General features: G+C 45.4%; 1 protein-coding gene across 3 annotated transcripts; it reads right to left on the reverse strand.

The window, feature by feature from the left end:
- Positions 1 to 1068: 1068 nt before the first annotated feature.
- TMEM231 (transmembrane protein 231) lies at positions 1069 to 20038 on the reverse strand. 3 transcript variants are annotated; one of them, XM_003259967.2, is made up of 7 exons: positions 19302 to 20038; positions 19048 to 19217; positions 8745 to 8873; positions 8271 to 8414; positions 5528 to 5609; positions 4289 to 4394; positions 1069 to 3111 (listed from the first exon to the last, which is right to left on the reverse strand). In XM_003259967.2, the coding sequence occupies exons 1-7, from the start codon at positions 19438 to 19440 to the stop codon at positions 2931 to 2933; spliced, it is 951 nt and encodes a 316-aa protein (XP_003260015.2). In that variant the 5' UTR covers positions 19441 to 20038; the 3' UTR covers positions 1069 to 2930. The 3 variants fall into 3 exon arrangements, with proteins under 3 accessions (XP_003260015.2, XP_030674892.1, XP_030674879.1); XM_030819032.1 differs by lacking the exon at positions 8271 to 8414 and having other exon boundaries at positions 19048 to 20038; XM_030819019.1 differs by lacking the exon at positions 1069 to 3111 and having other exon boundaries at positions 4301 to 5609; positions 19048 to 20038.
- Between the last annotated feature and the right edge of the window lie 50 nt (positions 20039 to 20088).

Genomic DNA, 20088 nt, shown 5'->3' on the forward strand with positions numbered 1-20088 from the left:
AGCTGAGATCATGCTACTGCACTCCAGCCTGGGTAACAGAGTGAGACTCTGTCTCAAAAAAAAAAAAAAAAAAAAGAAAAAAGAAAAGAAAAACCACCTACTGGGTACTTTGCTTATTACCTGGGTGATGAAATAATCTGTACACCAAACCGCCAGGATGTACAATTTAGCTATATACGAAACCCATACCTATACCCCATGAGTCTACAATAAAAGTAAAAAGAAATAATTGCTTTATTAGCCTTACATGATGGAATATTAGGGGGGTCTCATCTGACTTAAGCCGAAACTGTACTAATCATTTGGCAAAATCAGGAGTCTTTCTGCCTCCAAATATTCAGTAATAACATCAAACCCTAACTTAGCAATGGGTCGGAGCTGAGTTAATAAAATCCTCTATATTTCTTTATTTATTTATTTTTTTTTTTTTTGAGACGGAGTCTAGCTCTGTTGCCAGGCTGGAGTGCAGTGGCGCTATCTCGGCTCACTGCAACCTCCGCCTCCCGGGTTCAAGCGATTCTCCTGCCTCAGCCTACTAAATAGTTGGGATTACAGGCACGTGTCTCCACACCCAGCCAATTTTTGTATTTTTAGTAGAGATGGGGTTTCACCATGTTGGCCACGATGGCCTCGATCTCCTGACCTTGATCTCCTGACCTTGTGATTCACCCACCTCGGCCTCCCAAAGTGCTGGGATTACAGGCGTGAGCCACTGCTCCTGGCCTCTTGCCTTTTATTTACCTCTTGCAGCTATGCTGTGATTCAGAGCCAGAAACTATCAACATCTGGTCTGTAAATAATTTCATATTCACCAGACATAGTCATAATTATCCAGCACGTAGATTTCACATGGTATGTGAATTCCACTGAAAACTCATCTACTTGGGGAAGAACTAGGGGACTTTCACCAAAGACCTAACGGAAGTTCCAAGGTCTTTAGGCAGAGCCTTATAAAACATGGCTGCAGATGAGTAATGAAGACAGGTGTGTGCAACCTCTGCCCTCCCTATTCTTCCCCATTCCAAACCCTTTCCCTCGAAAAAGGTACATGTGATCTTCCATTTTGACTTTTTTTTTTTTAAGAGACAGGGTCTCACTCTGTCACTCAGGCTACAGTACAGTGGTGCAATCATAGCACACTGCAGCCTCAAGCTCCTGGGCTCAAGTGATTCTCCCGCCTTGGCCTCCCAAAGTGTTGAGATTACAGGAATGAACCACCATGCTTGGCCTCATTTTGAACATTTTAATTAGAAAGTTACACAACATCATGGGTTCTTTATAGAAGATTTGCATTAGAATAATTTAATAAAATACAAACCAATGTTTATATGTATCTTGTCATCTCTCCATATCTCATTGCCTTATGGGAATTTAAACAAGAAATTATTTTTCATTTAGATCTTAAGAAAAAAATTTAGGCATACAAAATAGCCTGAATATTAAAAAAAGACAAGGGGGTCAGTGTTAGGGAATTCCTCTGCTTGAATACTTGAAAATAGCTTTGTTTCCAAAAGTGTTTTTAGTAAGCCTAAAGGAGCACTAAAAATGCCAACTGATCTCCAAAGTAAACTCAGGCACACACTGAGGGGTGTGTTTCTGGGTGGGCACGAAGCATGGGTCACCGGGGCCATGTCCTTCCAGCGGCAACGACCTGCTTGGGATCAGGAAGCAGCTCCATCTGTTCTTGGAGGAGACTGCATGCGTCCTCAGGAGATCAATGGGCTCAACAAGCCATCTTCCATGTGCAGAGGCCCCTTCCAGCCATCTCTGCTCTCGCAGACACTTGCTTAGCCACGAGGGTAATCCACTGGACTGCTTGGCATTCTGCTGGTGGCCAGGCTGGACTGACCTGCCCAGGCCAGCATCCTCTTTACTCCCTCACTGCTTCTTGTGTCCTTCCCAAAGCTGCCTGCCCCACTCTGATGGGCACCCCGTTCCTTAGTCAAGGGAAAAGCCAGCCGCTGGGCTTCCCGCTAGCCTTCCGAATAAACTTGTGGTTGTCAGGCAGTGGGAGCCAATCCCAACACCAACTCCTGTCACCCCTGTCCTTTGCAGGAAGGGGGAGGGCTGTCGAGGAGGAGGAGGGGCAAGTGCCCAGGCTGTTGGGTAAGGGCCAGAAAGAACCTGTTGGGACAATCCTTTCTTCCCCCAGTGCTGCTGAGGGGGCTGGGAATGAAACAGCCCCTCTGACTTTAGCCTGCCATCCAGGGGCACAGACAGAGGGCAGGACAGGGCAAAGACCCAGCCACAGTCGGGCAGGGATCCAGGGCTGCTCAGCTGAGCTGATGACAGATGACTGACTGTTGGGCTGGGGCAGGTGGACGGTCCAAGTGTCCTTCCAAGTGTTCTTCAGCGGCCCTCCCTGATGCCTGTGCTAATGTGGCCATTGCCCTTGGGCCCTGCCCCTCCAGGTCTCCAGTTAAAGGCCTCAGCTCTGGAAATCAAAGCTCTGAATGGGAAATGGAGATGCCCAGGGGTGCAAAGTGCTAGTGATTGGCATGTTTGTCACAAGAGAGCCCTGAAAAGAGTAAGAGTGGCTCACAATTCAAGGAAGAAATGCACAGTATGTTTTTCAGTTCAACAGAGGAAAAGTCTCTGCTTGACCAGAGATGGGACGCTTTCCAAGATGTCTGAACTGACTGCAATTTTCTCCTGAAATTCAATGCTAAGGCAAAGAAGAAAAACCCAAAAAGCTAATTATAGCCTCCAGGAACCCTCAGACCTTTCCACAAACTAGTCCCTGATGATTCTGCAGGAGCTCTGAAGATACGGAATTTGTGTAGAGCAAAACTGGAAAGAACTGTTGTCTCTGAGGGAAAAGCACACAAGCCCCCATGTGTCCACTGGGCTCTTTCAAAAGGTCCTAAGATGTTCCCAGACGATTACGGTGAGGCAGCCACGGTCCTGCTGAGTCTTCAGAAACGGCCTTCCTAGGATAAGTGCTCCTTACACACTTCTCCCCGGGGCGTCACTGTCACAGGGATGGTGGTCACCACCTGATTCTGAAACACGAAGATCTTGATTCTTTCAAACACCCAGAGGAAGATAAGCAGGATGCTGACATACTGCACCCAGGCGAACTTTACCATCTCCCAGAATCCTGGCTGATAAGTATGGACAGTTAAGGAGTGGAGGGCCACGTGGTGTTAAGTATGAAGAGAAAATCCAAGACGGAACTGGCTGTGGCAGAGGTATCTAGAAAGGAAGCAGGACCTCTGTCATGTACACACCCAGATGGAAGCTGACCTGAACTTGGCCAAATGGTAAAACCAGCCACATTTGATTTGAGCTATTTATATACTAAGCCTGATGACCAACCTCCTAAACAGACAACTATGCCAAACTAGACTGATCATAGATTAGAGACATCCTGAGCTGTTAACCAGCCATCATCCATCAGGGACTCTTCTAAAATCTTCCAGTTCTGTAAACTTACAATACCCTTATTAGCCCCTGCCTAATCGCACCTGTATGGAACACAATTTAGCTGCATCCTAGGTTTGTGTCTCTGGAATTGTAATTCCTAAGACCCCAGTTAAAATGCCTTCTCTTCTGTTTGCTTCTCTGCAGTGTTGGTGTTGGTTTCATTTCCTATTAGTTGACCTAAATCAAAATTAAACCAAAGTTTAGGTCACACAGGGATTGGCAAGAATGTTTCACATAACCTTAGCATAAAAGGGATAATATATGATTATTAAGACATAAATATGGATGATTCTTACCTAGAAGAATTGCTTGGAAACAAATAGAACCAAGACATGAATTATTTGTTCCTGCATGAATAGCAGACATACAGTCATTTTTTATATCATATAGCCTAAGATGTCAAAGATGCAGCCATTTTTATGAGGCTATAACCCTGTCATGATTTCCAAGAGAAAACCTCCCATGTCTGTTACTATTTGAGACAACTAAGGAATCATTCCTCTTTGAAAACTGAGCTACCATTGATTTTTTTTAATTGTTGTTTGTTTTAAGAGGCAGGGTCTCACTCTGTCACCGAGGCCGATGTACAGCGGCACAATCATCGCTCACTGCAACCTTGAATTCCTGGGCTCAAGCAATCCTCCTGCCTCAGCATCCCAAGTAACTGGGACTACACGTGTACACCACCATGCCTGGATAATTTTTTTTTTTTGGTAGAGACAGGGTCTCACTATCTTGGCCAGGCTGGTTGTGAACTCCTGGGTTCAAACGATCCTCCTACCTTGGCCTCCCAAAGTGCTGAAATTATAGGCAGGAGCCACCACACCCAGCCTTAACATGGACTCTTTAACAGAAAGGATATGAAATGACTTCCACAGGGTATCGGATGATAGCATTAATCACAAATGGAGCATCTGCGGCCCTGCCGACCAGCCAGATGGGGTTGGGATCATTCAGGATGGTGGTAACTGCAATGCAATCATTAACCATTAACCACGATGACTGTTTGACTCTGGCAGTTGAAGGCTATAAAGATTATTTGATTCCTGGAAATTATCCTGTGCTTCAGAACTGAAAGAAATCATTCAGAAGGAAAGAGAAACTGCATGTGCAAAGCTGATCACACATTATTTGTTAAAATAATAGTCAAAATACTTTTGTTAAAATACATAAAAAACTTTTTGGAAAGAGTTTCTTCTACATGTGCTGAATGGCTAACTGAAGGAATACTATACTGCCACTAAAAGTAATATCACAGCTTTGTGGCTGTGTGGGGAAGTATTTATATTCCAAGTTTAAATAAATAAAAATGACTTGGATCCCAATGTGTTTCTACACTACAATAGCTGTATAAAAAGATCCGCAGAAGGGTAAAGAATGAAAGGAATGAAAAAATAGTTGATTTATAGGGCAATGTTTTCTAGTTTTAAAATTCCCTCTATTATTGCAATAATGCCACTAGTATATGACACAAAATCAGTAAGCAATACTGGATTTGCAGTCGTCCCCCTTGTGAGATGTCTTTGTATAGTCTCCATGATGTCTGGTTGCCAAGTAACACTCTAGATGCTTTTAGAGAAAACCTCAGCCCCAATCAGACAAACGTGCCGAGTCAACACATGCCATGGCCTAGAGCTCTGTAAGGAATGAGCACACTGTGCCTTCTGGCAGGAAGCAGGGGCACTCCTGTTCTCCTGCTCGACTGCTAATGTGGGGAGAGTCACCCACGTTCTCTGTTTCTCTCTGAAAAGCATGAACAGCAATTTGTCTTTGGCATCTGTTATAGGTGTGGTATGCAGAACAACTCAATTAGGCTTTTATTTTTTAAAAGAGAAACCCACCAAGCCAGTGGTGGGATAATGACGGCATTTAACCATCACTAACCTGCTGGACCATGGGATGCTGGAGGGGTGGGGGCGGTCCCAGGTCTGAAGATCAGGACGAAAAGGACAAATCCTGGGCAGCACATTTGCTCCCATCGTTGAGCATTCACTGGTTTTGACATTTTCATCACAAGAGTTCGAATTCTGCTTGTCTCTGTTGTCCCCACTAACCTTGAAAGTCCTGAGCAGCGGCTGAATGAGCTCTACCTGTGACTCACCGTTCCTCTCCTGATAGGCAGCAACAATATGGGTGAGGTCATAGTCATAGGCAAAGGGGCTGGTCCCGTTGATCACGGATATCTGGGACACAGGGGGAGGATGTGGTGTGAGCACCTGGGAGACTCCTCCTCTTTTCCTTCTACCCTTCTGCCCACCCAGGCTGGTCACACAGAGCACCCTCTTGTTCTTGGTGGCCTACTGCAGTATCAATAATCTTTTCTTCAAAGATGAATAAAACAGGCTGCTGCCCACCCAGGTGGGTCCCACAGAGCACCCTCTTGTTCTTGGTGGCCTACTGCAGTATCAATAATCTTCTCTTCAAAGATGAATAAACTCTCTTGCAACAATTTAAGCCTATTTACTCTCAGTCTTTCTTTCTGTGGATGGAAATAAGGGGTCAGTGTCCATGTTTTATAGGTTTTAAAGCTATTTTAAAAATACCCTTCTCTATCTCAGTGGGAGAAAGAATTCCTTAAATTATTTTAATAGACCGTATTTTCGCCAGTTGTGGTGGCTCATGCCTACTACAATCCCACTGACTTGGGAGGCTGAGGCAGGAGGACCACTTGAGGCCACGAGTTCAAGGCTGTAGTCAATGATGATCATGCCACTCACTACACTCCAGTTTAGGAAACACAGCAAGACCTCATCTCTCAAAAAAATAAAAAAATAAAAAAAATAAAAAGCCAGGCATGGAGGCTCACGCCTCTAATCCCAACACTTTGGGAAGCCCAGGCAGATGGATCACTTGAGACCAGGAGTTCAAGACCAGTCTGGCCAACGTGGTGAAAGCCCATCTCTACTAAAAAGAAAACAATAATTAGCCAGGCGTGGTGGCATATGCCTGTAATCCCAGCTATTCAGGAGGCTGAAATCAGAGGATCTCTTAAGCCTGGGAGATGGAGGTTGCAGTGAGCTGAGATCATGCCACTCCACTCTAGCCTGGGTGACAGAGCAAGACTCTGTCTCAAAAATAAAAATAAAATACAAATAAAAACCCCTACACAAAAACAAAAAAAAGAAACCATACTTCCAACTCCTTTGTCATTTTCTTGGTCTTCTCTGGGTGCTAAGTTCTTTATCACTTTTATATATAGAGATATAGATAAAATGCAAACCATAAGCATATAATCCCTTAAAGGAGGAAATAATTGCTTGCTGTTAATGTAATCTGATACATAGACATTCAAACAAAAAGTGCCACATTCATTTCATATGTTGCAGCTTCCTATTCTTTACAAATTACATTGATTATAGCCAGAGCAACAGTAAAACCCACTGTATATCTACAAGTATCGGTTTATGGCTGTAATAACCGATAACATCCCTTTTTCACTTTCTAAAGTACCTCAGCTCAACTTCTATCGTCCTCATTGTGATAAAATAAAAGTGAGAAATGAGTGATTAGATGAATGAGCTCTGCACACAGACAGGCTCTGTTATACTTTCAAGATTTGAGCCTTTGGGAAAATTCATCACTGTAAGCCCCAGTTATGTCTTCTGCAAAATGATTTCATTCTTTAAACAAGCTTCTCTGTGAGCTTACCATGTGCCAGGCAGTGTGTTAGCCATGGATGTGATGGTATTTGAAATGCCACTGCTGTCACGGCTGAGGGAGACAGCAAATAAACACACAAACACACATCCTGAGTAGGCCAGGCGGCAGGAGGGAGAGTCTGGCTGAGGGATGGTGGAGGGAGGGACTGCTACTGTAGAAGCAGGTCAGGGAAGGACCGGGCTTAGGGATATCTGAACAGGGACCTGAATGGCATGGTCCGATAAGCCACATGGATGCCTGGCAGAGGAAATGGCAAAAGCAAGAGCCCTGATGTGGCAGCTGCTTCTTGGGTTTGAGGAACAGCAAAAAGGCCAAGGGGGCTGGAAGGGAGCAAGGGGGGCAGTGATGGGACAAGTGGCTAGAGTGCGGGGAAAGGACAGTGCAGGCAGCTCAGAGGTTGCTGTGATGATTAAAGGAGATGATACAGGTAAACCCCCGCACTCGGGGTGGCATATGCTATGAGTTCAGTAAACTATGGCTAGTAATATTTCTGAAATACTTTATATGAACATTTTATATCATGATTTTACAGCGTCCCTGGGAGTACATCATGTGTGTGACCAAGTGTATGTATGGAAGACACAATGTGTGTCTGTGCACCCACGTGGACCTAAAAGCAATAAGCAATTTAGTTCTTCGACAAAGCAGATTTTGTTTCTCTTCCCTTCTAAGTGTAACTATGTGTGTACCTTCTCTGCAGTTTGAAAAAATTCATGGCAAGAATTCCGCAGAGACCCTCTTTGGTGCCATCCACAGAGAAATGATATTTCTACTTTTCTTTTCTTTTTTTTTTTTTTTTTTTTTTTGAGACAGAGTCTTGCTCTGTTGCCCAGGCTGGAGTGCAGTGGCGAGATCTCGGCTCACTGTAACCTCCACCTTCTGGGTTCAAGCAATTCTCCTGCCTCAGTCTCCCAAGTAACTAGGATTACAGGCACGCACCACACGCCTGGCTAATTTTTTATATTTTTAGTAGAGACGGGGTTTTACCATGTTGGCCAGACTGGTTTCAAACTCCTGACCTCAAGTGATCCATCCGCCCACCTCCGCCTCCCAAAGTGTTGGGATTACAGGCAAGAGCCACCGCGCCTGGCCTGACATTTCTACTTTTCATTCCCCTCTTTAAAGAACTTAATGAACAGTAACAAAGAGAAACAAAAGAGCTGGACAATGAGAAGCGCCCTTACGTTGTATCGGGCATCTAGGCCACCACAGCTCAGCGGCTGCTTCTGCTGCAGCCTCAGGTCTCCGTTCACGTATAATTGGGATCCCGGGACAGGAAAGGAGGACTGGAGAAACGCCATGCTCTGCATCACGAGGGTGGCCATCCTCTGAAATCATTAGAAGGACCAACAATACCAACCGCCATCAGATCTGAAGGGCTCTGGGTGCTAAGAGTTACTTGTCTTTGCTGATACCTAAGAGGCCCTCACATACCTAGCGTAGCCATGCAGGAAACACTGCCTAGAACCTTCTGAGCTAATAAAAGCCCATATCAGTTAATATGACCAGTGAAAACCATTCGATTGGCCTAAATTAAATCCCAAACTACATGGGGAAGGGGGCCTGCTACAGTGTGCGTCTCCTAGAAATCAGAAGAAGGACTCTGGTCTATTAAAAAGACACAAGGGAGAGGACAGCCTCCCAGCGGACTGACTCACGTGTAATTGATAGGAGAAAGTCAGGATGAGCTGCACACCGAGAACGTGCTCCGTGGACTGCAGGGGAAGCTCCAGCTTAAAATGTAACATGTCCATCTTCCCATCCTGGTTCCTGTCTTCTTCTCTAGTCTAGGAAACCCAAACAGGGCCAGCAGCCCTGGTCACTAATGAGTCTGGGAGGAATCCACATCACTCCTGTACATACACAAAGACCCACCGTCCTGCTGTACACAAAAGAAAGAGGCATTATCTCCCCCACTAAAAGAAAGAGAAAAACAGATAGATATAAGTGCATTAATACTGGGGAGAGACACAAAGTGCATGGACCCTGAACTTCATATCTGCGTCTTTCAAATGTTCACTGGCCAAAATAAATGGGTGATAACAAAAAACATCTGGATAGCATTTGTGCCTTGCAGTTGTCTCGTGATTTTGTTTATTTTGCACTGGTATTTTTTTCTTTTTTATAAATATGCCTGAATTTGTATGGAAATTTTAAGTCGCATGTCAGCATAGTCTTCTATGTCTCTAGAAGTCAACTTGTTAAAATAGAAAAACACCTAATCCTAATCATTATGCATTCCCCCAACAAACTCAAACTCAACAGACAATCACCAAGCTCTTTTTTTTTTTTTTTTTTTGAGCCGGAGTCTAACTCTATCGCCCAGGCTGGAGTGCAGTGACGCAATCACGGCTCACTACAACCTCCGCCTCCCAGGGCCAAGGAATTCTCCTCCCTCAGCCTCCCGAGTAGCTGGGATTACAAGTGCCCACCACCATGCCCAGCTAATTTTTGTATTTTTAGTAGAGACCGGGTCTCACCATGTTGGCCAGGCTGATCTCAAACTCCTGACCTCCGGTGATCCGCCCACCTCAGGCTCCCAAAGTGCTAGGATTACAGGCGTGAGCCACTGCTCCTGGCCTTACCAAACTCCATTTATAGATTCTGAAACCACGAGTTTCTTTACTTCAGATTCTTGATGTTGGATCTCATCTCATCATTCGTGTGAGGATCTGAAAGCCTTGTGCATCTTTTAGTAGCAATCAATGAAATGAAAAAGGAAGCTATGTCAAATCAGCAAAGCACTAAAACCATATCTATTTGATAAATTATGGGCATGAAAGGAAAGAAGACAGAGGTCTGTAGAGGAAAAAAGACAAAATACAGCTTATGAAGCATATGTAGGCAGTGAAAAAAAACTGGTATCCACTCCCACCATCCAGTCTTGCCAAACAGTGATGCTAGTTGATGATCAGGAAAGCACGGTTACTGAAAAGTGATCACTGTTGACATGGTCCCTCTGCACAACTCTGGATCTTTTTGCTACAACTGATCCTTTCCCACTGCACATTCCCAGAATGATTCTACTGTCGTGTAGCAGCATTCCCATCTGGATCCACCATCTATGGATTCATTTTGATTCCCACCATTACTATTATGTAAGGAAGAGATTTTGTGTGTGTGTGCTTTTTCAGGTTAACAAGGTCATTTGAAATGAAGAAATCTCAATTTTCTAAAACTTTCAATTATTTCTTTCTAGACAATAATGTCCTTCTCTTAGGTCTTGTTTTAGAGAAACCTCCCTCCCTTTTCTCTTGGATACTTCCTCTCTGCCCTGTTTCATCTGCTTCGGGGAGGGATATCTGCTACCCAGGCTGATGATCAAGTTACTGAGGCAATGATGGACTAGTCATTGTGGGTAGGATGAAAAGAGCCTGCCTTGTGGATCATGAGGTCAGGATATGGAGACCATCCTGGCCAACATGGTGAAACCCCGTCTCTACTAAAAATACAAAAATTAGCTGGGAGTGGTGGTGCGTGCCTGTAATCCCAGCTACTCAGGAAGCTGAGGCAGGAGAATCACTTGAACCAGGGAGTTGGAGGTTGCAGTGAGCCAAGATCTTGCCACTGCACTCCAGCCTGGTGACAGAGCGAGAGTCCATCTCAAAAAAATAAAATAAAAAATAAATAAAAGAGCCTGCCTTGTCTTCCCGTGGATTTTCTTCAATTGGGATCTGGGTAGAACATGTTATGTAACTCTCTGTGATGGATCCACACCTTCTAGATCTTTAGGATTGGACAGGAAGCAAAGATCTCATTTCTCAACTTGCAACAGAGGATAGTGGCCAGGAGAGAACTGCCAGAAGAATCCAGACTCCAACACACTGTGGGAGGGGGAAAAGCTCATTTCCTTTGACCTTTACAATAAATGTAAAGCCCCAGGCAGGAAGAACAAATATTTTCCCATTATATAGATGACAAAATCAAGGATGAGGGAGGTTAGGGCATTTATCAGAGGTACAGCAAGTAATGGTGAAGACGGGATTTGAGATCAGGTGACTTCAAATCTGGTCCTCTTTTTAGGACCAAAATGCCCAAAATTACTAAAAAATTCAAAATGAAGACAGCAGGTTGGACAAATCTTCCTGCAAAACAGCAGCACCAGGCATCTACGTCTGTATACTTGCCTGTGCACATCCTTCCATTCCAAGTTCAGGGGGGACAGACTTGGCACAGCACCATCAATAGTGTCTACTTGTTGAATTCACTCATTGATCTGTTACGTACTTTTTGGAAACCTACTACATGCCAGGCACTATTTCAAATAATGAGACTATAATGGTAAACCAAATAGACAAAATCCCCATCCTAACGGGGCATACATTCCCAATGGACAATGTAGAAAACAGTGACAAGTGCCACTGACAGAAATGAAGCAGGCTAAAATTAGAGAATAATGAAGGTAAAATTTAACAGAAATTGGCCAGGCGTGGTGGCTCATGCCTATAATCCCAGCACTTTGGGAGGCCCAGGTGGGTGGATTCTTTGGCCTCAGGAGTTCGAGAGCAGCCTGGGCAACATGGCGATACCCTGTCTCTACTAAAAATACAAAAATTAGCCAGGCATGGTGGCGCACACTTGTAATCCCAGCTACTAGGGAGGCTGAGGCAGGAGAATCGCCTGAACCCAGAAGGTGGAGGTTGCAGTGAGCTGAGATCGTGCCACTGCACTCCAGCCTGGTGACAGAGCAAGACTCTATCTCAAACAAACAACAAAAAAAACCCAAAAAGAATTTAACAGAAATGTTTAAATATTCAGGATGACCTGACTTGTTGGAGTCCTGAAGGAAGTGAAGTGATGGGGTGCAGGAACATCTCAGAGAGGAGGGATCCAAGCTAATCAGGTGCATGTGCTCTGCGTACCCGTGGGGCCAGTGCAGCTGGCAGAGTGGGTGAGAAGGACAGCAGGGTGGAGAGAGGGGGGAGAGAAGTTTTGATGGAAAGGATGTGTCTCCCACAAATGACCTGTCACCAAGCTAGACTCTCACCCTCCTGGGGCTGGCGAAGTTTGGCTGTGCTCCTCTGTTATCACTTGGACCACTGAAGAAATCAATTATTTAATTCCATTTAGTTGAAAGTAAGTTTAACATATGTGCAATAGCTAACAAAGGCAGGCATTCAAAGGCTACTACTTCTTTAACACAAATTCTAGGTCACTATCTAACTTCCAACTGGTACTTAGCCAAGAGAATTCACACATCACACTACCACCCTATATCTACAAGGTATATGCAGGCTTTGGAACAATTTTTATATCCATTCATTGTCCCATGTGATTCCTCTGCATATCCCAGGAGAGAGGTGGGTACTCTCATGCCCTGTATATGGATAGATAAATTGAGGGTGAGGTTATGAAACCCAGTGACAGAATTGGGACTAGGACCTTGTGGGACGACGATCTTGGTTTGCTGACTCTTGATTCAGGGCTCTTCTATAATAGCTCATAAGAACTCTAAATGAAAAGTTTTTTCGTGGATAAAGGAAGATAACCCTTTAGAGATATACATGAAATCCACACTCATGTACTGAGCAGAGTCAGAGGGAATTTTTTTTTTTTTTTTTTTTTTTTTTTTTTTTTTTGAGACAAAGTCTCACTCTGTTGCCCAGGCCGGAGTGCAGTGGCACCATAGCCACACACCACAACCTCCACCTCCCAGGTTCAAGTGATTCTCCCACCTCAGCTTCCCGAGTAGCTGGGATTACAGGTGTGCGCCACTATGCCCACCTAATTTTTGCATTTTTAGTAGAGATGAGGTTTCACCATGTTGGCCAGGCTGTTCTCAAACTCCTGACCTTGGGTGATCCGCCCGCCTCAGCCTCCCAAAATGCTGGCATTACAGGCATGAGCCACCGTGCCTGGCCAGAGGGAATTTAACATAGGGAATAACTAGTCCCATAGGTATTAGAGGACTGAAGACGTAAAAAGGGAATATCCCAGCAATACAGAGATAGTAGCTGCAGGGAACAGTACTCACACCTAGGACTAGAGAAGAAGGGGAAGCGGGTAGGACTGATAGAACTTAGAGTTTCAGGGAAGAGGCTTCAAAGAGCTGAGCCTCAGACCTCAAGAAGGGACCACGGCCCAGATGGGGCCAGGACCTCTGAGCTTGGAGGAAGGATGCACTGGAGGGAACCTGGATGGCTGGAGGAGAGGCGTCTTGCTCCTTCCTGTTTGCTGGTTGTCCCTGTTTGTGTCATCCCAGCAGTGGTTCTTCACCCTGGCAGTGGCGACTGGTTTCATTTTTTTTTTTTTGTACTCCCAGAACAAGGCTCATCATGCCTCCTACTGGCAGAACGTAACAGGGAGCTGTAGGGGAAGAAGGTCGTTTCCAGCATCTCAGCGGGAACCTGGAAGCTGAGCGTAGGAGGGTGGGTTTGGAGCTGAGACAATACCTCATAACCAGCACACCACCTGACTGCAGGAATTGCCAGAAATTTAAGTGCCATTGTTTCCAGAGTATCCTGATGTGTGACTTTTTTCCCTGTCAGGAATTCTACAGCATCTGATGGTTTGTTGGAATTTTGTTTGGTTTCTGTTTTGTTTGTGTACATTTCATTCATTTAAGTCGTATTCTTTTTTTTTTTTTTTTTTTTGAGATGCAGTCTGGCTCTGTTGCCCAGGCTGGAGTACGGGCGGTGCAATCTCAGCTCACTGCAACCTCTGTCTCCCGGGTTCAAGCAATTCTCGTGCCTCAGCCTCTCGAACAGCTGGGATTACAGGAACCTGCCATCACACCCGGCTAATTTTTGTGTTTTTAGTAGAGACGGGGTTTCACCACGTTGGCCAGGCTGGTCTAGAACTCCCTACCTCAGGTGATCCACCCGCCTCAGCCTCCCAAAGTGCTGGGATTACAGGCGTGAGCCACTGCGCCCAGCCCATATTCTTTTATTAAAGGTTAATTTCCTAGTTTATACCAGTGTCTATTTCGCCATATGCTTGTTATCACTGGGTGCTCCTTTCTTTTTATGCTAAAAATACTCTTTGGCACCAGTTTTGGGTCTCTAGCAAAGCAGAAACTGCTACTTCATGGTTCCTTTCCACCTTTCTACCTGTATTTCTTTTTTTTTTTCTATTTCTTTTTTTCTTTTTTTTTGATACAGGGTCAAAAAAGGCTAGAGTGCAGCGGCACGATCACAGCTCATTGCAGCATTGACCTCTCAGGCTCAAGTGATCCTCCCACCTCAGCCTCCTGAGTAGCTGGGACGATTGGCATGCACCACTACCCCTGGCTAATTTTTAAATTTTTTGTAGTAGGGCCTCACTATGTTGCCTAGGCGGTCTGGACCTCCTGAGCTCCAGGGGCTAACCTCCCAAAGTGCTGAGATTACAGGCGTGAGCCAAAGTGCTCAGCCTTGTATTTCAATCTAAGATACCATTAATTATAAAATGAACCATTATTTTATATACCACTGAGGAAAGAAAAATATTTCCAATTAAACTATGACACTTTTCTAATCACTTACTTTTTAAAAAGTTACTAAAAGAGCTTTTAGATTTAGACATATTTACGGCAGATATCATGTTTATTTACTTAGAAAAATATAAGCAAAATAGGTCGGGGTGGTGGCTCACGCCTGTAATCCCAGCACTTTCGGAGGCTGAGGTGGGTGGATCACCTGGGGTCAGGAGTTCGAGACCAGCCAGACCAACATGATGAAATCCCATCTCTACTAAAAATACAAAAATCAGCCGGGCGTGGTGGTGCCTGCCTGTAATCCCAGCTACTTAGGAGGCTGAGGCAGGAGGATCACGTGAACCCAGGAGGCGGAGGTTGCAGTGAGCCGAGATTGCACCATTGCACTCCAGCCTGGGCAACAGAGTGAGACTTCAACTCAGAAAAAAAAAAAAAGAAAAGAAAAGAAAGAAAAATATAGGCAAAATAAATTGATTCAGGGATTCCTAAAACTTCTTTACATCCTCATCTTTTTGGATAACACTTTAACTCAGTCAACAATATCCACACTTTTCTATGCAACTTTGTCCTTTGTGCCATCAAACATGTTGGTGATACAGCATTAAAACAAGAACAAAAACAAAAACCAAAAATTCAGCTGGGCATGGTGGCTCATGCCTATAGTCCCAGCACTTTGGGAGGCCGAGGCAGGCAGATCACTTGAGCTCAGGAGTTCGAGACCAGCCTTGCCAACATGGTAAAACCTCGTCTCTACTAAAAATACAAAAATAAGCCAGGTGTAGTGGCAGGAGCCTGTAATCCCAGTTACTTGGGAGGCTGAGGCAGGAGAATCTCTTGAACGTGGGAGGCGGAGGCTGCAGTGAGCCAAGATTGTGCCACTGAACTCCAGTCTGGGCGACAGAGTGAGACCCTGTCTCAAAATAAACAAACAAACAAACAAACAATTCAGAAAAGAAACTAAAAGCCATTGGTCTGGGCCCTTAAGCAGACTTTGAAATTATGGAGAGCTTTCCTGTTTTTAAAAGCCTCTTGGACTTTCCCTTACTTGCTCTCCATTCAATTCAGGGGTTAAAAAAATGTTCTACTACTGTCTCTGGGGTTTTCTCTGAGGTTGCTGATGCCCCTTCTTTTTAATTGCATTTTTATTTTTCTAACACTTACCTCTTACACAGAAATGATGCCCCTTCTGCATGTTTTGATGCTGGCACAGGTGTAAGCAATGAGAACTATGCCATACCTGCCTCCTTGCCAACAGTTGATAACCACAGACAGGAAGACACTGATTTCAGAGATGAGAACAAAGAGGTGTCTTAGAAACATGGTACTCTCCACTCATCCTCTGGAATCCTCCTATAACCTTCAGTCCCTGTATTCTCTGGGTCCACACATGCCTTCAAGAGCTATGTCAGCCTCCTTGAGGCTTGAGGGGAAAAAGTCACTCTGCTTTTCTCTTCTCTCATTAAAAACAACAAAAACTAGACTTCCAAAGCATTAAACATGTAGGGAGCTTAGAGACGCTGTCCAAGATGAGCTGACCAAAGCAGAAGCAAGGCTGTTTGTGACTTCAGCATTTCCCCCAATTAGCCACTGCAAAGCCACCTCCCAGCACTTGGTCCAACCTTAATCAACAACCACTGTTTCCTTTGCCTTCTGGACAGTTTCCTGGATAGGCTGACGTCAGTCTGGCTCTATGTTCAAAATTAGAAAATAAAAGTAGTTTGTTGCAATAAGGGCTAAGATTTTAAGATATAGCATAAGAAACACTGAGTTCCAGTCCAGACTCTGTTCACTTCAAAGCTAGGGCAGGCCAGGAGCAGTGGCTTACACCTGTAATCCCAGCTCTTTGAAAGGCTGAGGCGAGTGTATTACCAGAGTTGAGGAATTCTAGACCAGCCTGGCCAACATGGTGAAACCCTGTTTCCACTAAAAAACAGGCCAGGAGTGGTGGTGCATGCCTGCAGTCCCAGCTACTTGGAAGGCTGAGGCGAGAGGATTGCCTGAACCCAGAAGGCAGAGGTTGCAGTGAGCTGAGATTGTGCCACTGCATTCCAGCCTGGCTGACAGAGTGAAACTCTGTTTCAAAAAAAAAAAGAAAAGAAAAAGAAAAAAGAAAAGCTAGGGCAAATTGTACCACTTCTCTGTTTCTTTTTAATTTTTTATTTTTTTTGAAATGTGGGGTCTTGCTATGTTGTCCACACTGGCCTTGAACTCCTGGACTCAAGCAATCCCCCTGCCTTAGCCTTCCAAAGTGCTAGGATTACAGGTGTGAGCTATCATATCTGGCTGCAAATATTTTTATCTCATTTACCTGATCATTTAGAAATGTATCTCCAGGTCTTGAGATAACATTTGCATTGAAAATTCCCAGTTTCTTAGTTTTAGGCATTCTCTATTGAGTTCCCACAAGGAAAGATGATTTAGCTTCTTCTCTCCCCCAACTCCTCCCACCATTCCCTATCACATACTCAATACCTTTCTCATTACCCCCAATAGAGTTAAAATCTCTTTTTAGTCAACATTCAGTGTTCATATAATTAAGACTATGTAAATCCTATTCACAACTCTGATAACATTTTGGTTCTCAGTTTTCCTTACTTTTCATTTCCCTGCAGTTAATAATTATTTGCTTAGTTTTCTATGTACTTATACAATTTCATCAAAGAGCTACAATTCCAATTCCTCACAATTTGATGTTTAAAGGCATAAGATTTAGTCAAAACCTTGTTCATTGAAATATTGTCCCTAGGCCGGGCGCAGTGGCTGACACCTATGATCCCAGCAGTTTGGGAGACCAAGGCGGGTGGATCACCTGAGGTCAGGAGTTCGAGACCAGCCTAGCCAACATAGTGAAACCCCTTCTCTACTAAAAATCCAAAAATTAGCCGTAATCCCAGCTACTCAGGAGGCTAAGGCACGAGAATTGCTTGAACCCAGGAGGCAGAGTTGCAATGAGCAGAGATTGCAGCACTGCACTCCAGCCTAGGCAACAGAACAAGACTGTGTCTCAAAAAAAAAAAAAAGAGGCCGGACGCGGTGGCTCAAGCCTGTAATCCCAGGACTTTGGGAGGCCGAGGTGGGCGGATCACGAGGTCAAGAGATCGAGACCATCCTGGCTAACACGGTGAAACCCCGTCTCTACTAAAAATACAAAAAATTAGCCGGGCGTGTTGGCGGGCGCCTGTAGTCCCAGCTACTCGGGAGGCTGAGGCAGGAGAATGGCGTGAACCCGGGAGGCGGAGCTTGCAGTGAGCCGACATCGCGCCACTGCACTCCAGCCTGGGCGACAGAGCGAGACTCCGTCTCAGAAAAAAAAAAAAAAAAAAAAAGAAAAGAAAAAAAGAAATATTGTCCCTAACAGTGAAAAAGTCAAAGCAAACCTCAAAAAGAATACAGCTGATTAATAAGTATTGATACATATACAAAACTGAGCCTTCAATTTCTGTCATTATATCTACCTGTAACTCTATAATATTTTAGAATGAGCATGCACTTTTGTAATCAGAATACAAGAACATTTATAAAGTAATAGTAGAAAAGTAACCTGAATCATATTAGGTTGGTGCAAAAGTAATTCCGGTTTTTTGCCATTACTTTTAATGGCAAAGGCCGCAATTACTTTTGCACCAACCTATTACTTTTTTTTTTTTTGCAGTTATTTATATGACCAATCGGATTTTTAAAAACAATTTTATTTAGTTGCTGGGAACAAGTCTGATTTTCTTTTCTCCTCAGCTATACAAGGTTGGCTTGTAGGGCAATCATCTTAGAGATGTCTGAAGAGATTCAAATTTGAAAGAAGGAAAACCAGAAGTTTCATACTTCTAAAGGAAAACGTTTTCAGAAAATGAGTGAAAAGGAGTGACCACAAAGGAAGCATTTGCTTATCCCAAAGCAAATACTAAATTACAGATTCCTCTCAGAGCTCTACTGATGAAAAAATTTAAAAATAAATAAATAAATTACAGATAGTAACAGGCTTCAATTTCATCCCGACAGCTTCAGGATGGCGCAGTCTCCAATGGGACAAACCCAGGGAGGCGTGACTCGGCCATAGCGCGTTCTGTGAAGGCCGCTTAACCAATCAGCGCCTTGGTTTCCAGGGGTCAGGTCTGCATAAAAATGCTGCCCTTTCCGTTCCTGTAGTGGTGTGATGCGGAAACGCCGCGACAGACTGGGGTTATCTACATTAACAGCGCGCGGCCTTCAAGGTTCCTAAATGGACTTTCACAAACACCCTCCATCAGGCCAGGCCCGCGGGTGTGACCCGGGCAGACGCAGGCTGCCCCCACACTTCTGGAGTCTGTGTCAGGGCGCACACGCTGACAGCTAACTTTCTGGGGGCCGGGGACGTCTGGGAGAAGCAGAATGAAACAGAAGATCGATTTCCTAGGTCCTAGGAGATGAAACGCCACCTCTGTGGGTTCGCGAGTCCTTAGGATCCAAGCTGGGCTCCCCAGGGCCGGGGCTGCTCGCCCCACATCCTCATTCCAGTCCCCGTCCCCACCCCATCCCAGACTCTGCCCCAGGCCCAGGCAGGAACCACGCACCGAAACGAGCGGGACGCGCAGGCGATCCCCTTGCAGCCGGTTGAAGGCGGGGAACGTGCTCCAGGCGAGGAACCCGCCGCTTTCGGGTCCCAGCAGGGCCACGAGCAGCACCTGGTGTTGGAAGCGCACGGTCGGCTGCTCCTCGTAGCTGCTCCGCTTCAGCCAAAACCCTGAGTTAAAGAGGGCGGTAGGGAGGCGGTTAGGGCCGAGCGCGCCCGGGGAGCCTCGTGGCACAGCGGCCGGGGCAGGCTCACCGTGGCGCCGGAAGGCCACCAGCAGCGGCGAGATGTACGTGAGCGCAGCGGCCAGCAGCAGGAACAGCGCGGCTTTGGAGCAGAGCCCCGCGCGGTAGCTGCGCTCGACCGGGTGAGAGAAGAGCTCATAGAGCGCCATTAGCACCGCGCGCAGGCACGCCGCGAGCCGGGGGACCAAGTTTGGCTTCTCCTGGTTGCCATCGCCTCGGTCTCCACGGCAACCGACGGCTCCCAGAAAGGAGCCAATAGCAAGGCCGCACCGAAAGGAGCCAGTGGCGGGGGCGGGGTTAGCAGGCGTGGCGGCGCCGGGGACGGTCGGTCTAGCTTTTCGAGCTGTGTCGCTTTGCGTAAAGGCTGGGCGGCGATAGAACGTTTCCGTGGACCAGAGTCGTGGCTGTTGTCTGTTTTAACATTTGTGTAAAATAAGATGCCCATAAAAGTTGACTTGAACACTGAGGAGGAAAAATTTAATATTTAAATTTGAACTGACATGGACACAAACAATGGTCACCAAGTCCCGAAACAGGTTGTGGGAGCCCCTTGAGGCGTTCATCCAACGCTGTTTCGGAGAAATCTCTATTTCAGTCTATTCCTATACGTTAGTTATTGAAAAGCAACAATCGCAAAAACAAGTTGACCTTTTTGTGTTCCTTCAGCCCGGTCGCAAAGGGCCCTCGTGACTGGGCCTCATGCCAGACAACATGTTACAAAAAGAGCTAGGGTCCCAGACCACGCCAAAAAACTTCATGAGATCTCTCCTCGTCTATGCACTGACGAGTGGCCGGCT

This window comes from Nomascus leucogenys, chromosome 2 (assembly GCF_006542625.1).
Source record: "Nomascus leucogenys isolate Asia chromosome 2, Asia_NLE_v1, whole genome shotgun sequence".
Taxonomy (NCBI): Eukaryota; Metazoa; Chordata; class Mammalia; order Primates; family Hylobatidae; genus Nomascus; species Nomascus leucogenys.